Source organism: Ovis aries, chromosome 18, assembly GCF_016772045.2.
Source record: "Ovis aries strain OAR_USU_Benz2616 breed Rambouillet chromosome 18, ARS-UI_Ramb_v3.0, whole genome shotgun sequence".
NCBI lineage: Eukaryota > Metazoa > Chordata > Mammalia > Artiodactyla > Bovidae > Ovis > Ovis aries.
In genome coordinates this window covers 24,773,783-24,799,638 of record NC_056071.1, presented here as the reverse complement: position 1 = coordinate 24,799,638, position 25,856 = coordinate 24,773,783, and the positions used below count along the sequence as shown (strand labels likewise).

General features: G+C 46.2%; 1 protein-coding gene and 1 pseudogene across 3 annotated transcripts in view; one reads left to right on the top strand and one right to left on the bottom strand.

The window, feature by feature from the left end:
- Positions 1 to 14,668, bottom strand: part of IL16 (interleukin 16) — a 129,815-nt gene extending 115,147 nt beyond the window's left edge. For 2 of the 3 annotated variants that reach the window (XM_042235151.2, XM_042235150.2), the window contains exon 1: positions 14,601 to 14,668. In XM_042235151.2, coding sequence (XP_042091085.2) covers positions 14,601 to 14,613 — 13 coding nt within the window. In that variant the 5' untranslated portion in view covers positions 14,614 to 14,668. Of the gene's footprint in view, positions 1 to 79; positions 227 to 14,600 lie in introns of those variants that run through there. The other variant, XM_027957135.2, reaches the window with a different exon arrangement.
- On the top strand, positions 13,378 to 13,625 carry LOC105603124 (COMM domain-containing protein 6-like; annotated as a pseudogene).
- Positions 14,669 to 25,856: the final 11,188 nt, after the last annotated feature.

The window sequence follows — 25,856 nt, the reverse complement described above, 5'->3', positions numbered from 1 at the left end:
TTTTCTACGCTTCCACCCCTCTGGGAGAGTGTCAAATCAAACCCTCCATCTCCACCTCCCCATGATTAGCCACACTCACCATTCTCCTTCCGTGGGAAGACCCTCTTCTGTAAACTCATGTCGGGGGGCTCTGAGGATGTGGGAGAGCAGTGACTGGTCCCTCTGAGTCCGGATAGAGAAGTCTTGGGGGATTAACAGCAGCTTCTAGGGCTGGGAGTATTTGAATGGGAGTTAAAATTACAAAGTAACTCCTCGTTAGAACTGTTTCTCCCCCCGCCAGCAGGGAGGGAGGGAAAAAAAAAAATCCCTTTCCCTCTGCCAGCAAACCTTTAACGTCTCAAAACAGTCACTTCCAACTCCTGCCCTCCTTGTGAAGCGAATGTGTAGAAGGCGATGTAATTTCACTGAATCAAGCCCTCAGATCACAAGCCTTTTCCTGTACCACAAACAGAAATGTAAAACCTCAGACTTTCCCTTGGACTGGGAGTCCGTTGCGAGCGGGCAGAACACGATGCTCTCTGAGGTCTAATGTATGGAAAACGTGCTGAACTTTTCAGATCATCCCAAAGGCTGGAGTCCGTTCCCCCCAAGTTCCCACCCTCAGTCTTTTTTTTTTTTTTTCTCTTTTTAATAAGTTCTGGTGCGTTTATGTCATTGCAAGGGACAAACACGACACCTCCAGTCCTTGCCCAAAGTCGAAGTGATTCATTTTCTCCTTCACACACGCCACACACACACACAGAGCCTGTTGAATCCCAGTGAAAACGGCTTTCATAAAATTCGCGCGGGGCTGGGGCGGAGTGAGGCGGGGTGAATGCAGTCTGTGTCCTGAGAAGGGCAGTTGGGCTCCGGGGAAGGTGGAGGCTGACTTGAATCAAGACAAACAGAAGGCGCCCTGACTCTCGCCCTTGTCAAGAGGAGGAGGGATGAAAGAAAAGTGGACACAAGCCCTGGGGAACTGGGCTCCGAAACTTTCGCAGTGTTCTCTGCCCAACTTCCCCTTGTTAGCCTTCCCATACCCTGGAGGATCTATTTTTAGACTTGGACAAGGCATACTATTATTTTAAATGACCGATTTGATTGCTGGGTTAAAGAAATCCTTGGATTCCCCCCCACCAGAACAACCAAAAGAATATACAGTAAGTGGGCAAAGAGTCGGGGCTGAAAGCTGGGGAAGAATGTGATGGTTTTCAGGACATGGCAGTGTGACGGCAGACGCAAGGAAAAGCCTGCTGTGTCTGATAGAGAAAACACCACCAGGGAAGCAGGAGTGACACCCTGAGTCAGCCCCTGGGCTACCTGCCACCTGCCAAGTGGCCCAGGCCTCCTAGGGATGCGCCCCTGCCATGGATGCCTCTGGCCTCCTGACCAATGTCACTCCTCCCATTCATAGCCTTTTCAAAAATATTTATTTGGCTGCACCAGGTCTTAGTTGCAAGAGAGTTCTAGTTCCCTGACCAGGGATCAAATCTGGGCCCCCTGCCTTGGGAATAGAGTCTTAGCCACTGGACCACCAGGGAAGACCCCGTTGATAGCCTTTTTAAAATAAAACTTTTTAAATTTTTTATTGGGGTGTAGCCGATTAACAATGCTGTGATAGTTTCAGATGAACAGCAGAGGGACTCACTCAGCCATACATATACATGTATCCATTCTCCCCCAAACTCCCCTCCTGTCCAGGCTGCGGTGTAACATTGAGCAGAGTTCCCTGTGCTATACAGTAGATCCCTGTTGGTTATCCATTTTAAATATAACAGTATGCACATGTCCATCCCAAACTCCATAACTATCCCTCCCCCATAGTCTTCCCTCTGGCAACCATAAGATCCTTCTCTAAGCCTGTGAGTCTGTTTTGTAAATAAGTTCATTCTTATCACCTCTTTTTAAAGATTCTGCCCATAAGGGATGTCAAACAATGTCCCTCCTTCTCTGTCTAACTTCACTCAGCACCACTGTTCAGAATCTTGAATCACCATCACTCAATTAAACCACCTCCAGGTCACTGTGACCACGCCACCTCTCCCCCACTTCCCCACCTCCCACCTCCCTCCAATAATCATTTCTCTGGGCAGTGCTGCAGGGTGCCAGGGGGAAAAAATTAAAAAAAAAAACAAAACAAAAAAAACACCTCTTCTGTCAGAACCTGGAGTCAGAACAGTTCCCTGAGGGTCATCCTTCTCCCAGGATGAGGGTTTGGATCCAGAGCTGGCACTTCCTGCTGTCTGCTCTACCTTGCTCGTAGTAACCAGCTGACTGCCCAGGCCATGGGCCGGCAGCATGCTGCGGGCACTCTATGCAGAAAGAACCACGAGGGCCAGATCCTGGCCTTGCCTTCTAGTGGTTCCCAGGTGCGCCAACAATGGGAAGCCAGCTAGACAGGGGAATACTCTGCAGAAATTAAAATGAGGTAATAAAGATGTATTGTCCTAGAAGGGCTTTCCTGGTGGCTCAGGGGTAATGAACCCGCTTGCTAGTGGCAAGAGAGTTGGGTTTGATCCCTGGGTCAGGAAGATCCCCTGGAGAAGAAAATGGCATTCCGCTCCAGTATTCTTGCCTGAAGAATTTCATGGACAGAGGAGCCTGGTGGGCTACAGTCCATGGGCTCACAAAAGAGTCAGACACAAATGAGTGACTAAACAACAACAACATTGTCAGAAATGTATTACATCACTAAGCGAATTAAATCAGGTAACAAACACAGAGTGTGTAGTGTGATCCATATGCACGAAGCAAAATTAAATTTGGAGAACTAAAATTGAGGGATGGGCAGGGGTGGGGGGGGGGACTTCCCTGGTGGTTCAGTGGTTAAGACTCTCCACTTCCAGTGCAGGGGCCACAGATTCCATCCTGGTGAAGAACCAAGATCACACATGTCAAGGCATGGCCAAAAAAAAAAAGAGGGATTTTTCTTTTTCTTCATGGGCTTCCCAGTATCTATTGTTTTCCAATATCCATTAGGTTATTCTCAAAGTCAGAGAATAGCAATAGCTTTCAATTCATAACATTTATAGGATGGTAGAAACATTTCTAAATTAAAAAAATAATAAGTTAAATCACTGGCTTTGGGACTCCAAAGTAAACTTTGTTAAATCAATAACAAAGACTATACTTCTGAAGGTCATAGCTTTTGATCATATGAATTAAGCCTTTGACAAAGGAATTATTATCTGATTAGTAGGCAGAAGAGTGGCCCCTCCAAAGATGTCTGCATGCTATTTTCAGGGACCTGTGAACATGCTATGTTATATGCAAGAAGGGATTAAAGTTGCTAATCAGCTGACTTTAAAATAGTGGGACAAACTGAGAGAGTAGCACTGACCTTTATACACTACCATGTGCAAATAGATGGCTAGCAGGAAGCTGCTCTATAGCGCAAGGAGCTCAGCTCAGTGCTCTGTGATGACCTAGAGGGGTGGCTGGACAGTGTGGGAGGGAGGTTCAAGAGAGACGGGCTATATGTATATAGCTGATTAACTTTGTGGTACAGCAGAAACTAATACAACAATGTAAAGCAACTATATTCCAATTAAAATAAAACAAAGGGATTATCCTAGATGGCCCAGGTGGGCCCAATAAAGTCAGAAGTGTCCTGAAAAGTGGGACAGAGGAGGTCAGAGTTAGAGAGAGTCTTGAAGAAGCAACACTGCTGTCTTTGATGATGCAGATGAGGGCCATAAGCCAAGGATGGAGACGGCCTCCAGGAGCCAGAAAAAGCAAGAGAAGGATTCTCCCCTCCAGTGCCCAGATAAGAATGCTAACTCCACCAACACTTTTCATTCTAGCCCATGGAGACCTAATTTGGACTTTTGACTTCCAGCACTCTAAGATAGTTTGTGCTGGTATTTTTAAATCAATTTATTTATTTGTGGCTGTGCTGGGTCTTCACTGCTGCGCTGAGCTTTCTCTAGCGCAATGAGCAAGGGCTGCTCTCGAGCTGCGGTACTCAGGCTTCTCACTGCGGGGGCTTCTCTTACGGTACAGCACGGACTCTAGGGTGTGCAGGCTTCAGTAGTTATAGCTCACAGACTAGAGCAAGTGCTCAGTAGCTGTGGTGCACAGGCTTAGTTACCCTGTGGCACGTGGTCTTCCCGGAGCAGGGATCGAACCCATGTCCCCTGCATTGGCAGGCAGAGTCTCAGCCACTGGACCACCAGGGAAGTCCCACTATGTATTGTTTTAAGCTACTCATTTTGTGGCAATTTGTTACCGCAGCAATAGGACACTGACACATTTGAATTTGTGTGTATTTTGTTTGTTTCTTCAATGATGAAAGCTTGGCCTGGACTACAAAGAGCAAAGTCTGGAGGATGCAGAGCACAAAATTTATACCATAAACCCACAGATTTGGGAAAAACACTTGATGATATAAGAGAGGCTATTTTCTTATTTGAACGAAGATAAAAGTCTGCCCAGCTGAAGGGAAGATGAGTTTCAAAGAGCACATGGTTGCAGAGGAACTCCTCACTTCTGCCCCTTTGTGGTTGGCACCAAGACACACAGATAGTACATATTGGGGATGAGACATAACATGGAGACCTGGGTCCCACTTTCTACCTGAAATACTGGGAGGAAAGAGCCTCATTTGAGTGTCCTGAGCCAACTCGGATTGGAAATGTCCACGTGGGATGGTTAGACCAAGATCCTGGAACAGCCCCCTGAGTTCCCATGGGAGGATGGAAGTAGGTTAGGAGAGAGGAGCTGAAAGCTCCCTGAAGAGGTGAACTTGGAAGAGATGCCCAGAATACCTGAAGGCTCCAGCTGACCCAGGAGCCCCAGACGACTGGATGTGGACAAAGCAGGGTGACCTTTGTGGTGAGAGAATAAGACCCCTCGATGGCTAACACAGAGGGGATGGAACATCTCGGACAAAGGAGAAGCTGGCAGCTCCCTCCACAGAGAATGCCTCAAAGAGGGGACCACAGGCTCTGTACACCTTCCCCAGTGCCACCATCTCACATAACAACCAGGCAGGGAGACCCTCAACTGGCTGAGCAGGAACCCAGAGTAGACCTGACTAAGATCGGGGGTAAACAAGGAATGACTGAATTTACTCTGGATTAGCAAAATCCATTTTCCATCATCAAGATTTGCCTGGTGGTTCAGTGTCAAAGACTCCACACTCCCAATGCCAGGGGCCTGGGTTCAATCCCTGGTTGGGGAACTAGATCCCACATGCCACAGCTAGAAGTCCCAAGTGCTGCAACTAAGACCCACTGCAGCCAGGTAAATAAATATTTTGAAAAACTCACTGTCCAGAAAAGTAGGGGTTAAAGAGTTAAGTTCAATAACAGAGAAATATGGAAAATTACATTTTTTTCTGAAAATAGATTATTATTTATAGTATATGCCACAACATAAACAGAGATTATCTCTGGCTAGTAAGAGAGATTATAAGTGCTTTTCATTTCTTTTTCTCTGCATTTCCTACTTTTCCAAAAGGAACATGTTTATGTATGGATGGGTGTTAGAGCTGAACAATAAAGAAGGCAGAGTGCTGAAGAAGTGATGCTTTCGAACTATGGTCCTGGAGAAGACTCTTGAGAGTCCCCTGGAAGGCAAGGAAATCGAAACAGTCAATCCTAAAGGAAATCAACCCTGAATATTCATTGAAAGGACTGATGCTGAAGCTGAAGCTCCAACGCTTTGGCCACCTGATGTGAAGAGCCGACTCATTGGAAAAGACCCTGACACTGGGAAAGATTGAAGGCAAGAGGAGAAGGGATGAAGGCAAGAGGAGAAGGGGACGACAGAGGATGAGATGGTTGGATGGCATCATCGATTCATTGGACATGAACTTGGGCAAACTCTGGGAGATGGTGAGGAACAGGGAGGCCTGGTGTGCTGCAGTCCATGGGGCCACAAAGAGTCAGACATGACTCAGCGACTGAACGACAGCTCCTCCCTCTCTGAAGACACCCCAACCCAAGTGAATGAAGATGGGGTCAAATGATACAATCTCAATTATAAACACAGAATATAAGAGAATATGGGGTTTCCCAGGTGTCTCAGTGGTAAAAGAACACTCCTGCCAATGCAGGAGACACTCAGTCCTTAACTCAGCAAGATCCCCTGGAGGAGGAAAGAACAGCCCATTCCAGCATTCCTGCCTGGGAATTCCCATGGACAGAGGAGACTGGTGGGCTACAGTCCATGGAGCCACAGAGTCGGACACGACTTAGTAACTAAACTACATCATAGCTGATTCACTTTGCAGTATAGCAGAAACTATCACAACACTGTGAGCAACTACGCTCCAATAAAATTAAAAAAAAAAAAAAGTGGTTACCTCCTCCAGCCTAGACAAGAAGGTAGGGAAGGAACTAACAAGTTGTCCACAGATTCTAGAGGCCACCCTCTGGCTGGCTGGCTGACCATGAGCTCCAGCCAGGCTGTGTGCTGCAGCGCAGGGAGCAAGAGGGACAGAAACAGCAGCACCAGCCCAGGCTGGGATGCAGGAGCATCAGGGGACCAGTGGGACACAGAGATTACTTGGGAACCAGAACAAACACGAAAGCCTCATGGTAAGCCCTGGGGTGTCCTGTCTTTGCTCTCCCTGGAGGTGATGGATAGGTAACAAGCCCACTATTTGGAAGGTCGTGTGAGTTCAGTCTTGCAATGGAGAGATTACTCAGCGGTCCAGCTGAGGAGACCTGGGAGAGACTCAGCAGGGATACTGAAATGGACGCTGACTGAGTACTAAGCCAGGGAGACAAAGGACCACTGTCTGAATCCCACCTCTCCAGGGGGAACTGGATATGCCTGGATAGATGCCAACTCAAAAAAGGCCCAGGGTCCACCCAAGGCCAGGCGTCCTTTCCGAGGCAGTCTGACGCACAGGGAGGCAGCACCGAAGGCCAGAGCTTATTCTCAAGGGAAGTCCAAGAGCCAAGCTGCGAAGCCTAGATCCAGTCCAGTGTCCAAAAGGCAGAGTGGGAGGACACTGGGGAGCTGAGGATGCAGAGCGGGGGAGGACTGGACTGGCTTAAGGGGTCCGGAGCATGCTTAAGGAGGGACAGGAACCCCAGTGATGAGAACACACAGCGGTCTCAAACCTTTGGGCACTATGGATGGATTTTGTGGAAGATAGTTTTTCCACAGACTGAAAATGCCAGGGATGGTTTGGGGTTGATTCAAGCACATTATGTATTTTTAATTAATTAATTTTTTATTGGAGGATAACTGCTTTACAATATTGTGTTGGTTTCTGCCATCCATCGACATGAATCAGCCATAGGTATATATAGGTCCCCTCCTTCCTGAACCTCCTTCCCGCCTCCCTCCCCTTCCCACCCCTCTGGGTTGTCACAGAGCGCTGGTTTGAGCTCCCTGCGTCACACAGCAAATTCCCACTGGCTGTCTATTTTATGTGTGGTAGTGTACATGTCTCTCTGCTGCTCTCTCCATCTGTCCCTCCCTCTCCTTCCCTCCCCCCACCCCCGTCAACCTGGGTCCACAAATCTGTTCTCTGTCTGTGTCTTCACTGCTGTGAAGACGGCAGTCTTCAGTACCATCTTTCTGGATTCCATATATATGCATTAACGAACAAGATCTGTATTTCTGGCTTACTTCACTCTAGATAATAGGCTCTAGCTTCATCCACCTTATTCGAACTAAGTCAGGTGCATTCCTTTTGATGGCTGAGTAATATTCCACTGCATGTATGTACCGCAGATCCTTTATTCAGTCATCTGCCAATGGACATCTAGGTTGCTTCCACGTCCTGGCTGTTGTAAATAGTGCTACACGAACATTGGGGTACACGGAGCACATTACATTTGTTGCGCTCTTTATTTCTAATATAATGCTGCTGGTGATCTGACAGGAGGTACCCACCGGTCCATGACCTGGAGGTTGAGGACCCCTGCTGTAGACTAGACTTCATGGAGGAGATGGCATTAAGTTTGATCTTGAAGGCAGTCTCACTTCCAGGCTACTTCACACCTCCTTCCCCTGACACTGGCCCCAGAGTCAGGAGAAACACCAGGGAGCCGTCAGCCTCCCTGCCGGCCTGGAGCTCTCTTGGTGGTTGTCTCCGAGTCTGTGCTGTCTGTGAGGGACACAGCAGCTCTTCCTCTAGGGCCATGGGTCCCCTTTTCTCTTCCTTCCTCTGTTCTAGTCTCTGATCCTCCCTAACCCCTGTCCTCCATACCTTAAACAGCTGCTGTCCTTGTTCTCTGCAGGATTCCGTTTGCAGCTAAGCAACTGGGGCTTCCCAGGTGACACCAGTGGTAAGGAACGTACCTGCCAATGCAGGAGACACAAGAGACATGGGTTCAATCCCTGGGTCGGGAAGATCCCCTGGAAGAGGGCAGGGCAACCCACTCCAGCATTCTTGCAGGGAAAATCCCATGGACAGAGGAGCCTGGCATGCTACAGTCCTTGAGACTGCACAGAGTTGGACACATCTGAGCACGCACAAAATACAATAAGGACAATGGGCTCAGGAGGGAGCCTCAGGAAATTCCAACATTTAAGGGATCAGCAGTGGAAGAGACATGCAACATCAAGGCAGAGAAGAAACTAAAGAAAGAAATAAAAATTAAGAAAGTTCCAACACAGAAGCCAAGGGGAAGGGAGGGTCCGTTTTGTATTTTGTTTAGTCGTTGTTGGCTTTGGGACAAAAGAAATAAACTTCAGGAACCTCTGGCAAATCAAGTTGGCCTCCCGTCTTTCTTGGAGAAGAGACTAGCTTTTAGCATCCCCTGGAACAAAACAGCTGTCATTTCTAGGGTGCTAAGGAGGGGGATTGGGACGGGAGGAGGGGTGGGGAGAGCAGATGGATATAACTAAACTGAGGATCTGGTCAGGGTTTCAACCAATTTCCCAAACCTAGTGCTAATTCGTGCAGCCCACAGTCCATTTCCCATAAATTGAAATCCCTGTGTATTTGAACGGAAATATAATCCACGTGTTCATGATTCATTTGCACTTTATGTAACCAAATGTTGGGCTGTCGCTGTTTGATGTCCAAGACACCATCTGAAGAATCTTTGCAGCCAGAAGTCATGAGTTGCCAGAGAATTGAAAAGGAGACAAGCCTTGGCCAGCCGCATCCTTAATCGTAAAGCAGTAAGCAGGGAATGAAGAGGCACAGTGTGAAGGGGGGAGCATCCGATATGTACTTATAGATCAGATATATGTTCTGTGCTTCAAGCTGCAAGCATCTGATGCTAAACAAGCCACACCAACAAACAGGCAGCGCCTGCAGAGATGCTGTCGGTGATGTAACTGTTTGGTTCCTGTTGAACATTTTAGATGACTTCCAACTCTGATATTATAAAGCTAAAACAAAAATCTTTTGTGTATCTGTTTTTGTCCACATCTCTTATTATTGCCTGATGATAAGTTTCCAGATAATAGAATTACTGGATCACAGGAAAGACACAAAGTGTTAAATTGTATTTCAGGAAAATTGCAAAGTTACCCTTTTATACTGGGCTTCCCAGGTGGCGCTAGTGGTAAGAACCCACCTGCCAATGCAGGAGACATAAGAGACGCAGGTTTGATCCCTGGGTCGGGAAGATTCACTGGAGGAGGGCATGGCAATACATTCCAGTGTTCTTAACCTGGAGAATCCCAGGGACAGGGAAGCCTGGAAGGCTATGGTCCATAGGGTCATAAAGAGCTGGACACCACTGAAGCAACTTAGCACACATGTATGCACCCTTTTACACACAATGGATGAACTTGTCTTTCTCACCATGCTTTTTTAAGCTCTGTGCATTATCAAAGAAATAATCAATGATGTATTAGAAAGTCATTAAAAGTTGTGTTTCAAAGACTATTTTACATAGCATGCAAAGCTATTAATTATGTAAATACAAAACTGCATGACTGAATAATAACTATATACAAGTACAAACTCAATTTTATTTAAATTATCCCATAGTGTGATGTATATTCTATCACACAGAACAGCAGTTTCAGTATATGAAAAGGTGCTCAGCACCACTAATCAGGAGACAAATGCAAGTCAAAACCACAACAGTGTGTCACCTCACACCTGCAAGAATGGCTGGTACCAAAGAGATAAGCAGCAGGTGTTGGTGAGGATGTGGAGAGAAGGGAACCCTTGTGCACTACGTGTGGGAATGTAAGTTGGTGCAGCCAGCGTGGAAAACAGTATGGAGGTTCCTCAAGAAATCAAAACTAGAACTACCACATGATCCAACAATTCCACTTCTGAGATTTACCCGAAGGAAACAGAAACACTAGTTTGAAAAGATTATACACCCTTATGCTCACTGCAGCATTTTTCACAATAGTGAAGACATGGCAACCAGTTAGGTGTCCATCAACGGATGAACGGATAAAGACAAAAAACTTTATGTTTATATATATACACATGCATACATATATAACACATATATATTTCATTTATTTAGGGGCTTCCCTGGTGGCTCAGATGGTAAAGAATCTGCCTGCAGTGCAGGAGACCTTGGTTCCATCCCTGGGTTGGAAAGATCCCCTGGTGAAGGGAACTGCTACCCACTCCAGTATTCTTGCCTGGAAAATTCCATGGATAGAGGAGCCTGGTGGGCTACAATCCATGGTGTCGCAAAGAGTTGGACTCAAATGAGCAACTTTCACCCACTCACTTGTTGCTATGTACACACACACAGTGGAATATTATTTACCCATAAAAAGAATGAAATCTGGCTACTTGTGACAACATGGATGGTCCTTGAGAGCAGGATGCTTAGCGAAAGAAGTCAGAGAAAAATAGAGTATGATTTCTCTTATGTGTGGAACCTGAAAAAACAACGCAAAAGAACCCCTAAGCTCATAGATACAGACAACAGATTAGTGGTTGCTAGAGGTGAGCAGCCAGGGTGGGTTGGTGGAAGGGGTGTGGGCAAAATGAGTGAAGGGAGTTAAGAGATATAAACTTCCAGTTATAAATAAGTCATGTGTGTGAGTGTGCTTAGTCGTGTCCGACTCCTTATGACTTCACGGATGGTAGCCTGCCAGGTTCCTCTGTCCGTGGAATTTCCCAGGCAAACATACCGGAGTGGGCTGCCATTTCCTTCTCCAGGGGATTTTCCCAACTGAGGGATCAAGCTCATGTCTTCTGCATTGGCAGGCAGATTCTTTACCTCTGAGCCACCGGGGAAGCCCAAGGTTAATAATACTGCCTTGCATATTTGAAAGTTACTAAGAATAGATTTTAAAAGTCCTCAACACAAGAAAAACAATTCTGTAACTATGCCTGATGATGAACGTCAACTAGACTTAATGTGGTGCTCATATCACGATATACCAAATATTGAATCACTGTGTTGTACACCTGAAATTAATGTTGTATGTCAACTGTAATTCAATAAAAAATTTTTTTCTTAAAGAATATCAGCTTCAGCTGCAATAACAAAATCAATTCTCAACTCTCAGCATTTTAATCCCAACAGAAGTTTATTTCTCATCAGCACAAAATCTGATACAACCCAGGCCACTCTCCAAGGCAGCCCTTTCCAGGTGGTGACTCAGGGACCCAGGCTGTCTCCTTCCTGTGTCTCCACCATCTCAACACTAGCTGAATTCAGAGTTCCAGAACAGAGGACAAGAGAATATAGAGACTTATGCATGGCCTTTTCCAGGCCTCAGGCCAGATCTGCCACGTGTCATTTCCATTCATGATCAACTGTCTAGAACTTACCCTCTGACCATGCCCAACCGGCGGGCAGCTAGAAAGACCACAAGGATGTTCAGTGAGCACTCAATGTCTCAGCTACAGTCTAGTCACCAAATATTCCTTTTCTCCCTTTTCCCACACACACAAAAAACAAAAACACTTCCAGCCCATGAGCGATGACCCATCACCCCATCAATTTATAGCTCCCGGCTCAAAAGATCAGAATCTCCAGCAGACACACGGGTCCTTGAATCAAGCCAGAAGTGGCTGCTCTCGGTTCTGAGAAGCATCTTTCTAGAGCAGGTGTCGGCAAACTTCTTCAGGGCCAGAAAGTAAATATGTTAGGCTTGGGGGCCATGAGGTCTCTGCTACAGCTATTCAACCCTGCCATTGTAATGCAAAAACAGTCACTGACACTCTGTAAATGAACAGGCATGGCAGAGAAGGAGATGGTTGGAATGGCATCACCGACTCAATGGACATGAGTTTGAGAAACTTTGGGAGACAGTGAAGGACAGGAAAGGCTGGTGTGCTGCGGTCCATGGGGTCATGAAGAGTTAGACATGACTGAGTGACTGAACAACAACAACTGCTCTCAGAGGGCACTGCAATTATCTACTACTCGTCAAGAACACCTTTTGGAAAGTTCTCCATTTTCCATTGTCTCCTTGGCCACCTGTGCAGTAGATATTGGAAAGCCTATGTCCCTTGGGGGCTGCTTTCCTCAGCCTTTTTGATGCCTGTGCATGGTTGGAGTTTCAGGGTGCTTAGAAGGTTAAAAGTCTCAAACAATCATAGGCTTTCTAAGGCCAGGGCTGTTTTTTTTTTTGGCAGTCTGACTCTCAGACAACTCAGTAGTCATTTTCCAGTTCCATCTTCCAGGAACCACACCCACTGTTCTTTCAAGACTTGGTTCCTAGAGCTGCTGTATTTGTTTATTTCATGTCCCCAATCCTCTTTCACTCAATACAACAGTGGCTGCCTCCAGGCCACCTACAGCCACAAGCACGAAATTCCTACCCTTCCTCTGTTTGCTCTGAGACATAAAAATCAGAGGGAAATTTTAATTATAGGTGTCAGACCCCGCCTTTCATTTGATTTTTGCCCTGCTTCCAACTGGACACGGCACTGGGTACCACACCCTGAATCTGAATTTGCCTTTGGCCACTCTGAAGTCTTTCTCAATCCCATTTCTGACGCTATCATCTCAAGGAGGTTCATTTTTCCAACCTTCGTTTCTGGCCTTTCTCCATTCCCTGTTATTACTCTTGGAAATGAGTCGGTTCTTTGCTGTGTGCATCTTTTCCTTGTAACACCTTGTTAAACATAGCCAGCAACAATGAATGCGATTACCACAATTCCGATTTTCCAACCACTTTCCCCAGAGTTACAAGTTCATTAAGAACCAAATGTGCCTTCCAGGTGATCACAGGAGAGTAATCATAAATATTTCACCACTGCATAAGAGGGGCTGAGTGTTCCCCCAGTCCCATTTCCTTACTGCCATTTACCTAACCGATTTATCGATACGCACTGCAGGTTTTTGTTACAGCAGCTTCTTACTTTTACTATCAACTTCTAAATTAGTCCGCATAAGCTAGGGTGAACTATGGGCACCCTCTAATTCAGTGGTTTAACACTTGCTTGCTCACATAAAGTCACAGATAAATCTGGCTGCATTCTGTGGCATATACAATATACATTAAGGTTTCCACCCAAGTGGGTGATGGAAGCCACTGGACCCTGCCATGGAGGGGTCCAGCGAGCCACAGCTAGATGCTAAGGCCACAGTCACCAGCCGGCTCAGAGATTTTCAGGGAAACTGGGGATGGCTGTGAGCTTAGACAGCTGCAGATCACTTAGATGTCCTTATGTTTCAAAGTGGCAGATCATTGAGGTCAAGTAAAGAACAAGTTTTTCTGAAATGACAATTCCACCTTTTCTGAGTTTCTACAGACTGTTCAAGGAAGTTGCTGTAATTATTGAAACTATGTGAAAACTGATTTCTTGGTTGGTGAATTGCTACCATCGTTCTAAAATCGTGGACTTCATGGGGCTTCCCTGGCGGTCCAGTTAGGACGTCTCCTTTCAATGCAGGGGGTGTGGGTTTGATCCCTGGTCAGGGAGCTAGGACCCCACATGCCTTGTAGCCAAAAAAGAAACAAAGCATAAAACAGAAGCAATATTGTAACAAAATCAATAAAGACTTTAAAAATGGTCCACATTCAAAAAAAAATTAAAATTAAAAAAAACTACCACTAATTAAAAAAAAAAAATGGACTTCACTTTCTGCAACAAAACAGCCTAAGGATCAAATGACAAGTACTGAATGAAAATTATACCTTGGGTTTTCCACTTTTTAAATAATAAAAAAAAAGAATCGATCAGGAAAAAATATAAAAATAAGATATATATATTAAGGAAACACACCAAAAATTAGGGAAACACTTTTTTTTCCTCAGTCATCCACACTGAGTATTTATTACTTTGTAATCAGAATATGGACTTCCCACGTGACTCAGTGGAATCTGAGAATCTGCCTGCCAATGCAGGAGACACAGCTTTGATCCCTGGGTTGGGGAGACCCTTGGAGATGGAAATGGCAACCTATTCTGGTATCCTTGCCAGGCAAATCCCATGGATAGAGGAGCCTGGTGGGCTCCAGTCCACGGGGTCATAGATAGTCAGACATAACTGAGCAACTAAACAACAACAATCAGAAGAAGATTACAAATACTTAAATCATCAGGGTATTCAGCTACTTGGGAGAGACACTTCTTAACAGTTCAGCTAATTTGATCCTTTGAAAACTGCGTTCTCTATATGGGCCTTTGAAGAATCTCTTACCCCTGAAATTATCACAACATTGTTAATCGGCTATATTCCAAAACAAAATAAAAAGTTTTTTAAAAAAGATTATGAAAAGAAACAACCCACCAGTTAAAAGAGCAAAATATATACTTGAGTTTACCTTTACTCTTCATGGCACAAGGGATGAAGAACTGTGTCTTGGTGTTGGATGGCGAGCCTTTTATGCCTGTATATGTTTGTTCAGTGTAAAACATTCCATGAACCAAGTTCACGGACACTAGCAGCAAAAGGACTATTTGTGGCAGCATGTTCTCAGATGGATTCTGAAAAACAGGAAAGAATAATTTCATACAGCTTTGTCATTGACCTGTTTTATTTTTCTAATGTTGTATAGATGAATTCTTTAGTTATCTACTTTTGCTAGTCTTATCCTATATATTCTGAATATATTCCATAAATTAATGAGCATTATAATTTTGTTAATCATACAGATATGTCTTATTTGGTTTTGAAAGCCACATCCAGGTAACCAAGTAAAAATAAAGTGATTCAAATAAAAGGAAAAAAAAATGATGCTCTGGTGTATTGGCCCTTCCTTCTCCTGGGATGGCCTTTCCTATGAGAAGTCTTTCTGTTTTTATTTAATCATTATTCTTTTTATTGGAGATAATTGCTTTACAATGTTGTGTTAGCTCCTGCTGTACAACAGTGAATCAGCTATATGAATACGTATATCCCCTCCTTCCTAAGCCTCCCTCCCAAGCCCCATCCCACCCCTCTAGGTCATCACAGCGCACTGAGCTGAGTTCCCTGTGCTATACAGCAGCTTCCCTGTATTATATTATACTAGCTATCTATTTTACACATGGCCCCACATATACGTCAGTGCTGCTCTCCCAGTTCGTCCCACCCTCCCCTTTCCCTGGTTCATCTGTACCTACTTTTCTAGATTCCATATATATGGGTTAATATATAATACTTGCTTTATGAAAAGTGTTTCTAATCTCCAAAGCATCCTGGAGTCTGTTCTCCCAATAGTCCTATGTATTTAATGGTCACATTGGGATAAGGTAGTAATACTTTAAATTTGCCTGCATGCTAAGTCACTTCAGTTATGTCCAACTCTTTGCAACCCCGTGGACTGTAGTCCACCAGGCTCCTCTGTTCATGGGATTCTCCAGGCAAGGATACTGGAGTGGGTTTTGGGGCCCTCCTTCAGGGGCTCTTCCTAACCCTGGGATCAAACCCACAACTCTTACATCTACCTGCATTGGCAGGCAGGTTCTTTACCACGAGCACCCCCAGGGAAGACCATCTGCTGTGCTAAGGGGAGAGCAAAGGACTACCTCTGCCTAGAAGGCCAAGGGAAGCTGTCATGACCACTAAACATAGGTGGCTGCACTGGGACAGGTCTGTGTGCCTAGAATTTGCTGGGACTCGAAGAATCCATGACTGATCCTATGAACTAGAAGCCAATCACACCAGAGAAAGAACATGGGCATCTTAGTCCTGTCCAGAAGGTGTCTTGGAAGAGGAAACAGACCTCAGCAGGATAGACTCAGAAACATGGGGGATTCCCAGGGACTGAGAGCATTTGTCTTCCACGGAAACCTCTAGAAAAGATCCAAGGAGTGGGAGATATGCCCGGAGATAACATCCTCAAGACAGATGCTCACTGGGACTTCCCTAGCGGTCCAGGGTTAAAACTCCACCCTTTCACCACCGGGGGCATGGGTTCCATCCCTGGAAATAAGATTCCAGGTGCTTCTTGGTGTGGTCAGAAAAAAAGAAGAAAGAAAGAAAAGAAAAACACTCATCATGGCCATTGGCCAAGATGGGAGAACAAAGAAGCTGGGTCTCTTAGCACTTACTATCAGGAAAGAAGTTTTCTCATGTCCTGATCTCTTTTTCTCCTCCCAAGCTCTTACCCCCAAAGGGTCAGAAAGTGCAGTGGGTAAGATGGGAGAGAAGACCTAGCAAGGGACCTCCTGCCAGCAAGGAGCCAAGCTGGAGAGGAAGGCAGGCTCAATTTTACATTAAGTCCAGAATTTGATTATTACCTGGGAAAAATGACTTTTTAATTGCTAACTGGAGTCCATGTTTAAGTGTTCAGCAACACAAAGTAGCTAAAGGACACTTTAGAACTGAAGAGACTCATTGAGTATTCATCCAGGGGACAGGGAGGAAATACTTAGTCCCCTAGAACAGGAAGAAGGGCCAGTCCTTGAAAGACAGGATGAAGTCCCTTTATGATCCCATCCCTTCTCTGTTCAGGATTCAGTTCAGTTCAGTCGCTCTGTCATGTCCGACTCTTTGCGACCCTGTGAATCGCAGCACGCCAGGCCTCCCTGTCCATCACCAACTCCAGGAGTTCACTCAAACTGACATCCATAGAGTAGGTGATGCCATCCAGCCATCTCATCCTCTGTCGTCCCCTTCTCCTCCTGCCCCCAATCCCTCCCAGCATCAGAGTCTTTTCCAGTGAGTCAACCCTTCGCATGAGGTGGCCAAAGTATTGGAGTTTCAGCTTTAGCATCATTCCTTCCAAAGAACACCCAGGACTGATCTCCTTTAGGATGGACTGGTTGGATCTCCTTGCAGTCCAAGGGACTCTAAAGAGTCTTCTCCAACACCATAGTTCAAAAGCATCAATTCTTCAGTGCTCAGCTTTCTTCACAGTCCAACTCTCATATCCATACATGACTACTGAAAAAACCATAGCCTTGACTAGACGGGCCTTTATTGGCAAAGTAATGTCTCTGCTTTTGAATATGCTATCTAGGCTGGTCATAACTTTCCTTCCAAGGAGTAATCATCTTTTAATTTCATGGCTGCAGTCACCATCTGCAGTGATTTTGGAGCCCAAAAAAATAAAGTCTGACACTGTTTCCACTGTTGCCCCATCTATTTCCCATGAAGTGATGGGACCAGATGCTATGATCTACATTTTTTGAATGTTGAGCCTCAAGACAACTTTTTCACTCTCCTCTTTCACTTTCATCAAGAGGCTTTTTAGTTCCTCTTCACTTTCTGCCATAAGGGTGGTGTCATCTGCATATCTGAGGTTATTGATATTTCTCCCGGCAATCTTGATTCCAGCTTGTACTTCTTCCAGCCCAGCATTTCTCATGATGTACTCTGCATATAACTTAAATAAGCTGGGTGGCAATATACAGCCTTGACATACTCCTTTTCCCATTTGGAACCAGTCTGTTGTTCCATGTCCAGTTCTAACTGTTGCTTCCTGACCTGCGTACAATCTACTCACTGGCAAAGACCCTGATGCTGGGAAAGATTGAAGGCAGAAGAAGAGGGCGGCAGAGGGTAACATGGTTAGATAGCATCACCAAGTCAATGGATATGAACTTGGGGTGACTTTGGGAGATAGTGAGGGACAAGGGAGGCCTGCTGTGCCACAGTCCATGGGGTCGCAAAGAAGCAGACGTGACTTAGCGACTGAACCATAAACAACAAGTAAAACAGAGGATAGGTGGATACAAACGGACCGGTGAGAGTCAGAGAGAGGGAGAGGGGAGGGGATTATAAGAGAGAGAGCGGAGAAGCAGGGAGGGAGGAGATGGGCAGCTCACAGCGACAGCGGCAGAGAAAATGAGAGAGAAAGAGGTGGGGGGGGGGCTTTTCCTTGGTGGTCCAGTGGTTAAGACTTGTCCTTTCAATGCAGGGAGTGTGGGTTCGAACCCTGGTCAGGGAGCTGAGATCCCACATGCCTCACGACCAAAGAAACCGAAACATAAAACAGAAGCAATACTGTAACAGATTCTATAAAGGCTTTAAAATGGTCCACATTAAAAAAAAAAAAAAAAAAAACTTAGAAAAAGAGAGGAGAGGGAAGAGGAACCACTGCTACGTCAATGCCCAGCTAGCCTCATCCTTGACCTTCATTCTGCCCTAGTGGCAGGGACCATCTACGTCCTGCCCACCCCCTTGGTGGCTTCCCACTGCCAGCACTGAAGCCCCTGCGCCTGCAGGCTTGCTCCCAGCCCACTCCCTGCTGCAGGCAGAAAAGTCAGGAAGCTGATGGCCTCGGGGCAGCCCTCAACAATGGCCGAGGGAAGGTGAAGAAGAAATCTCCCCCTGTGCTCGCCTCCCACAGAGGAGATGAGGCTGCCTTTCTGGCTCCTCCGTGGATGGTGTTTTAGGTGCCCCAAGGACACTTGCTTAATAAAGCACTTTCTATTGACTTCCTTGTTTCCCATCATCTCAAACAGATTCCCATCAAATAAACTACCTGCACTCACATCTTTCTCTCAAGGTCTATTTCCTGGGGCACTGAGAAAGCCATTCTCCTTCCCACACTCATCCCAGGAGTAGAAACTTGTTCCTCTTGTCTTTGCCTCCCCAGGATGGCAGAGACAGTTTCTAACATATCTGCCCTCTCCTCACCTCTTTTCTATTGACTGACCAGAGTACCGTCCCTTCTGGGGAAAAGAGGAAGAACGCAGATCCCCGAGTTCTCCCATCATCTGGCCAGCCCCCAGAGACCCCAGGGGTCCCACCAGCCCCAGGCAGGCCAGGCAGCATCCCAGAGCGGCTCACACGTCGCCCCTGGCACCTTGGTCTAGGGCAGCACCGCTTCCTGCCTGTCTGTTGGGAGCACTCACAGGAGACGTGAGCAGATGTCTGGCAGATGTTCAGCCTTGTTCGCACCAGCCAACAATAACAGAGCTGAGAGACGACGCTGCAGGGGGAGGAAGGGAGGTGGCTCTGGGGCCCCACAGCTGGGGATACGGCCATGGAGACACTGTCTCCCCTCCCTCTGAGGGAGGAGTTGGGGTGGGGGGTGGGGATCTGTTTGTGACCTGGCTGCAGTGAATTAAGAGTTTGGAGCCCTTGGTGTCTGTGCTCGGGGCAGAATCCTGGGTGGATCAGCCTATTGCACTTAGTGCCCCCAACAGAACCCCCCAAACCAATGACAGGCAGCCTGGCTGCCCTGGGAGACCGGGAGAAGACGCAGGAATTCTGGTCTATCAGATGGCAGGTTTCCCAGCATGGCCCACGGTCCCCTCCTATACAGATTGGGACATCTGTAGGGCTCTCTCCACTGAGACTGGACACATCCCCCATCCTGCTCAGCACAGGGCTCCAGAGAGACTTGACGCATCCCCAGAGCTAGTACCCAAGATGAAGCCCACATATCACCCCTCCAGGCTTGTGAAATGCAGCTGGGGGCTGAACCCCCAGGTATGCCAAGGCAGACAGGGGTGCCCAGGAAACTGAGCACTGCCCTCTGCTGAGAAAAGTCCCCGTGTAGTCCCACCACGGCTCATGGCAGCTCCCAGTCTTTTCCACACCCCGCCACTGCCTCCTGCTGCCAGGACTGAACAACTCTGGAGCAATGAGCTCTGACTTACACTCACCCTCTAATTCATTCAATCATGCCCTGCAGCCTTGGTCCTCCTGGCCCCCTTCAGAGGACACCTTTAAAGCAACTCAGAATGCAAACTCGAAGGCAGAGCGAATGCCAATTTGTGTGCAATACTGGGCAGCTCTAGAGAAGGAAATGGCAACCCACTCCAGCATTCTTGCCTGGGAAATACCATGGGCAGAGGAGCCTGATGGGCTACAGTCCATGGGGTCACAGTCAGACATAACCTAGTGACTGATGACTGAGCACGCACACCGGGCAACTCAGTTTACCTCTCCAAGTTTTCACCTGTAAACTGGGGAGAAGAGAGGGGGGAAGATCTTAGCATGAACACTGAGGATACAGAGATGAAAATTACGTATGCATATGTGCAGTTTCTGTATTTGAAGAGTTCCCAGTCACATGGAGGAGAGAGATTTAAAAATGAGGATGCAGCAATGACAGGCAGCACACAAAGAGCACGGAGATGCAGGAGAGGCACAGGCCTCCATGGTAACTGATACGATGACTGACACGGTACTGGATGGGACACTGGACGCTCAGGATGTGCAACCACACAGCAAGCCTATGAGATGGGGGGCATTTTAGCCATTCTTTCACCTATGAGTGAATGGAGCCTCAAAGAAGTACTGAGACCTCCAAGGTCACACACCTAGGAAGTGACCAGTGCATGCGTGCGTGCTCAGTTGTGTCTGACTCTTTGTGACCCCCTGGACCGTAGCCCGCCAAGTTCCTCTGTCCATGGGATTCCCCAGGCAAGAACGCTGGAGTGGACTGCCATTTCCTTTTCCAGAGGATCTTTCTTGCCCAGGTGTTGACCCTGTGTCTCCTGCACCCGCAGGCAGATCCTTCATCCCTGAGCCACCTGGGAAGCCTGAAGTAACCGATCTCCTCCCTGAGTTGTCTGACCCCAGAGCGAGTCTTGTAACTTATTATCCTCCTGCCATTCATAAGCATACATTATGTCAATTCATTTAATCTTATAAACAAGTCTGAGAGGAAGTCAGCAGTCCAGCAGAGAACACTGAGGCTTGGCAAGGAGGAGGACCAGAGAAAAGCAGAAAGGGCTTTGAATGACCGGACATCACACTGCTGCCACTCAGGGAAGCTTCAGACCCCAGGGTTCCAGGCCTGTGTGCTTAGCACAGTTTCCTGGGGAGAAGACCAGATTTCAGACGGAATGTCTATATAGAGTCCCAGAGGGGCCATATTCAAACCTGAACATCCCCTGGCACAACCCCTTGGAATGCTGTTTTTTAAAAGAAGCCTTTACATTCACCTAGTATACTGTTTCTTTTACAAGGGGAAAAAATGAACTGATACCCTAACTGCAGTGCTTTTATGGTTTCTCCCCTCTTTAAATCTACATTTTTGAAAACTGGAAACTCCCTCATATTTTGAAATTAAGCTCAACTGATTGAGCGACTTCACTTTCACTTTTCACTTTCATGCATTGGAGAAGGAAATGGCAACCCACTCCAGTATTCTTGCCTGGAGAATCCGAGGGATGGTGGAGCCTGGTGGGCTGCCGTCTATGGGGTCGCACAGAGTCGGACACGACTGAAGCGACTTAGCCGCAGAAGCAGCCGCTGAGCCCGGGCAGCCGACTTCTTAGCGTTTTTAACACTGACATCTTGTGGCCGCTTTGGAAAACTGCAAGACTAAATATGCAGGGGAGAAACTGGTCCCTTTCTCTCTCTTTGTTTTCTTCCTTCCTTCCTTTCTTTCTCTTCCTTCCTTTTAATTGAAATATAGTTGATGCGTAATATTATGTTAGTTTCAGGTGTACTATATCACAACTTAACATTTGCAGGCATTATGTAATGATCACCACCCGTCCCTATACAAAGTTATTACAATATTCTTGACCTTTATGCTGTACATGACATCCTCGTGGCTTGTTTATTTCATAACAGGAGGTTTGTACCTTTTACTCCCCAAAACCTATTTCACCCAGTTCCCCATTCCCCTGCCATCTGGCAACCACCCATTTTTCTCTGTATCTAGGAATCTGTTTCCAATTTGTTTTTTAGATTCTACGTGGAAGTGGATCATACTGCATTTGTCTTTGTCTGACTGATTTCACTTTGCATAATTCCTTCTAGATCCATCCAGGAGATTTCAGCATCCGAATGAATCTTACCCCAGTTACTTCCATTCTCCAAAGGACTTAACTGATTGTGAGACTAATCAGCTTTGGTCCCTGTGGGCTCTGACACTCTGGTTCTGTCACTGCTTTTCTTCAGGAGAAGAAAAAAAAGCATCTCATTATCTTCACTGGAACTTACTTTGAAATGTTTACTGCAGGCTTGAATTATTTCTCATATAATTTCAAGTTAACGCCTTTTGCCTTATTTTTCTAATGGCATGATGGTGGTTTTCTCTTTCACTTAGAGTTCTTTACATACTTTTTCTTTTGCCATGCGGCGGGTGGGATCTTAGTTCCCCAACCACGGATTGAACCCACAACCTCTGCACTGAAAGTGTTAGGGGAAGCACACTGATTGAGACCGCCCACCTTGGCCAGGCACCATAGTAACCATTTGCATGAGTTGTTTTATGACAGGAGAGCCTGATAAGGAATGCTGCTAAGTCGCTTCAGTCGTGTCCGACTCTGTACAACCCCATAGACGGCAGCCCACCAGGCTCCCCTGTCCCTGGGGTTCTCCAGGCAACAGTACTGGAGTGGGGTGCCATTGCCTTCTCCGACTGGGTAGGATTAGGGGATTGGATATTATAGAGTATTTCCCTCCCAAGGCCAGCTATTTTCTGGTTGTCTCTCCAGAAGATTGTAGAGGCAACCTTGTGGGTCTGGATGGGGCTCAGGAAAAGAGCATGAAACAGGACAGAAGAGGGCAGAGCACAACCTTTGAAAGAATGGCATAGCACAAGGGTATAATGTAAACGAATTAAAATCAGTTGGGTCCAAGATGACAAGTCAAATTCAAGTAAACGTTAATCCCCAATCTATAAACCAACAGACACACCCAGAGGTGGCAGAACAGCTCCAAGGCACTGTCAAAGATGGAGTGGGTGGTTCCCCAATTAGCATATGAATTCCACCCCCTCACAAAACCTCCGTTCAGTTCAGTCGCTCAGTCGTGTCCAACTCTTTGCAACCCCAAGAATCGCAGCATGCTAGGCCTCCCTATCCATCACCAACTCCTGGAGTTCACTCAGATTCACGTCCATCGAGTCAGTGATGCCATCCAGCCATCTCATCCTCTGTCGTCCCCTTCTCCTCCTGCCCCCAATCCCTCCCAGCATCAGAGTCTTTTCCAGTGAGTCAACTCTTCGCATGAGGTAGCCAAAGTACCGGAGCTTCAGCTTTAGCATCATTCCTTCCAAAGAACACCCAGGACTGATCTCCTTCAGAATGGACTGGTTGGATCTCCTTGCAGTCCAAGGGACTCTCAAGAGTCTTCTCCAACACCACAGTTCAAAAGCATCAATTCTTCAGTGCTCAGCCTTCTTCACAGTCCAACTCTCACATCCATACATGACCACAGGAAAAACCATAGCCTTGACTAGACGGACCTTAGTCAGCAAAGTAGTGTCTCTGCTTTTCAATATGTTATCTAGGTTGGTCATAACTTTTCTTCTAAGGAGTACTTCTTTTAATTTCATGGCTGCAGTCACCATCTGCAGTGATTTTGGAGCCCCCAAAAATAAAGGCTGACACTGTTTCCACTGTTGCCCCATCTATTTCCCATGAAGTGATGGGACCAGATGCCATGATCTTCATTTTCTGAATGTTGAGCCTCAAGACAACTTTTTCACTTTCCTCTTTCACTTTCATCAAGAGGCTTTTAGTTCCTCTTCACTTTCTGCCATAAGGGTGGTGTCATCTGCATATCTGAGGTTATTGATATTTCTCCCGGCAATCTTGATTCCAGCTTGTGCTTCTTCCAGCCCAGCGTTTCTTATGATGTACTCTGCATATAAGTTAAATAAGCAGGGTGACAATATACAGCCTTGACGTATTCCTTTTCCCATTTGGAACCAGTCTGTTGTTCCATGTCCAGTTCTAACTGTTGCTTCCTGACCTGCATACAGATTTCTCAAGAGGCAGGTCAGGTGGTCTGATATTCCCATCTCTTTCAGAATTTTTCAAATTTTTTATTGTGATCTACACAGTCAAAGGATTTGGCATAGTCAATAAAGCAGAAATAGATGTTTTTCTGGAACTCTCTTACTTTTTCCATGATCCAGTGGATGTTGCCAATTTGATCTCTGGTTCCTCTGCCTTTTCTAAAACCAGCTTGAACATCAGGAAGTTCATGGTTCATGTATTGCTGAAGCCTGGCTTGGAGAATTTTGAGCATTACTTTACTAGCATGTGAGATGAGTGCAATTGTGTGGTAGTTTGAGAATTCTTCTGCATTGCCTTTCTTTGGGATTGGAATGAAAACTGACCTTTTCCAGTCCTGTGGCCATTGCTGAGTTTTCCAAATTTGCTGGCATATTGAGTGCAGCACTTTGACAGCATCATCTTTCAGGAGTTGAAATAGCTCAACTGGAATTCCATCACCTCCACTAGCTTTGTTCGTAGTGATGCTTTCTAAGGCCCACTTGACTTTACATTTCAGGATGTCTGGCTCTAGATGAGTGATCACACCATCGTGATTATCCGGGTCGTGAAGATCTTTTTTGTACAGTTCTTCTGTGTATTCTTGCCACCTCTTCTTAATGTCTTCTGCTTCTGTTAGGTCCAGACCATTTCTGTCCTTTATCAAGCCCATCTTTGCATGAAATGTTCCCTTGGTATCTCTAATTTTCTTGAAGAGATCTCTAGTCTTTCCCATTCTGTTTTTTTTCCTCTATTTCTTTGCATTGATAGCTGAAGAAGGCTTTCTTATCTCTTCTTGCTATTCTCTGGAACTCTGCATTCAGATGCGTATATCTTTCCTTTTCTCCTTTGCTTTTTGCTTCTCTTCTTTTCACAGCTATTTGTAAGGCCTCCCCAGGCAGCCATTTTGCTTGTTTGCATTTCTTTCCCATGGGGATGGTCTTGATCCCTGTCTCCTGTACAATGTCACGAACCTCATTCCATAGTTCATCAGGCACTCTATCTATCAGATCTAGGCCCTTAAATCTATTTCTCACTTCCACTGTATAATCATAAGGGATTTGATTTAGGTCATACCTGAATGGTCTAGTGGTTTTCCCTACTTTCTTCAATTTGAGTCTGAATGGGTAATAAGGAGTTCATGATCTGAGCCACAGTCAGCTCCTGGTCTTGTTTTTGTTGACTGTATAGAGCTTCTCCATCTTTGGCTGCATAGATATAATCTGCATATAATCAATCTGATTTCGGTGTTGACCATCTGGTGATGTCCATGTGTAGAGTCTTCTCTCTAGCCAGGCCTAATTCCGTGGCCCCAGCCCTTGCCCTTGTCAATGGTTCACACCCTGAAGAGTGGCTTCTCTCTGAATCCTAACAAATCCACCTCTTATCGCTTTGTCTCTCAATGAATTTTTGCAATGAGACATCAGGGTCTGCGTTTCAGTAGTTTTGGCTGAGCTTGAGTCCCAGGAGAGAGCTGAAGGACAGGAGGAAAAAGCAGTGGGAAAAACGTGGCAAGGAGTCCCCTTCATAGTCCGCTGGAAAATTTGCTAAATATCTGACCAGTGCTTAGTTTCATTGGTCTGATCCTTGGCACAGAGAAGAGAAAGGACGGAAGACCCCCCCACCAGCTTGTGTAACAGCTACTGGGGCTCAGCAGATAGCGCCTTTGGGACATGCTGAGGAGTAACCTCTCCAGAGTCCCTCAGTTGTGTCCCCCGCCACCTGCCTGTTCGAGGGAGGTTAGAGGAAATAAGAAACAAGAGATTGTAAAGGAATTAAGATTTCGTTAGGCATGTCCCTCCAGCCATAGGAACGAGGACCTCTTACCTTAACTGGAGGTCTTCTGGGATCTGAGACTGGGCTGCATGGGCTTTCCGCTGTCCTGGTTTCCAGCACAATGGGCCTTCCCCTGTGCTGGATTTTCTTTGTCTTCCGCCTCTACCGCGAGAGCTTCGCTGAGC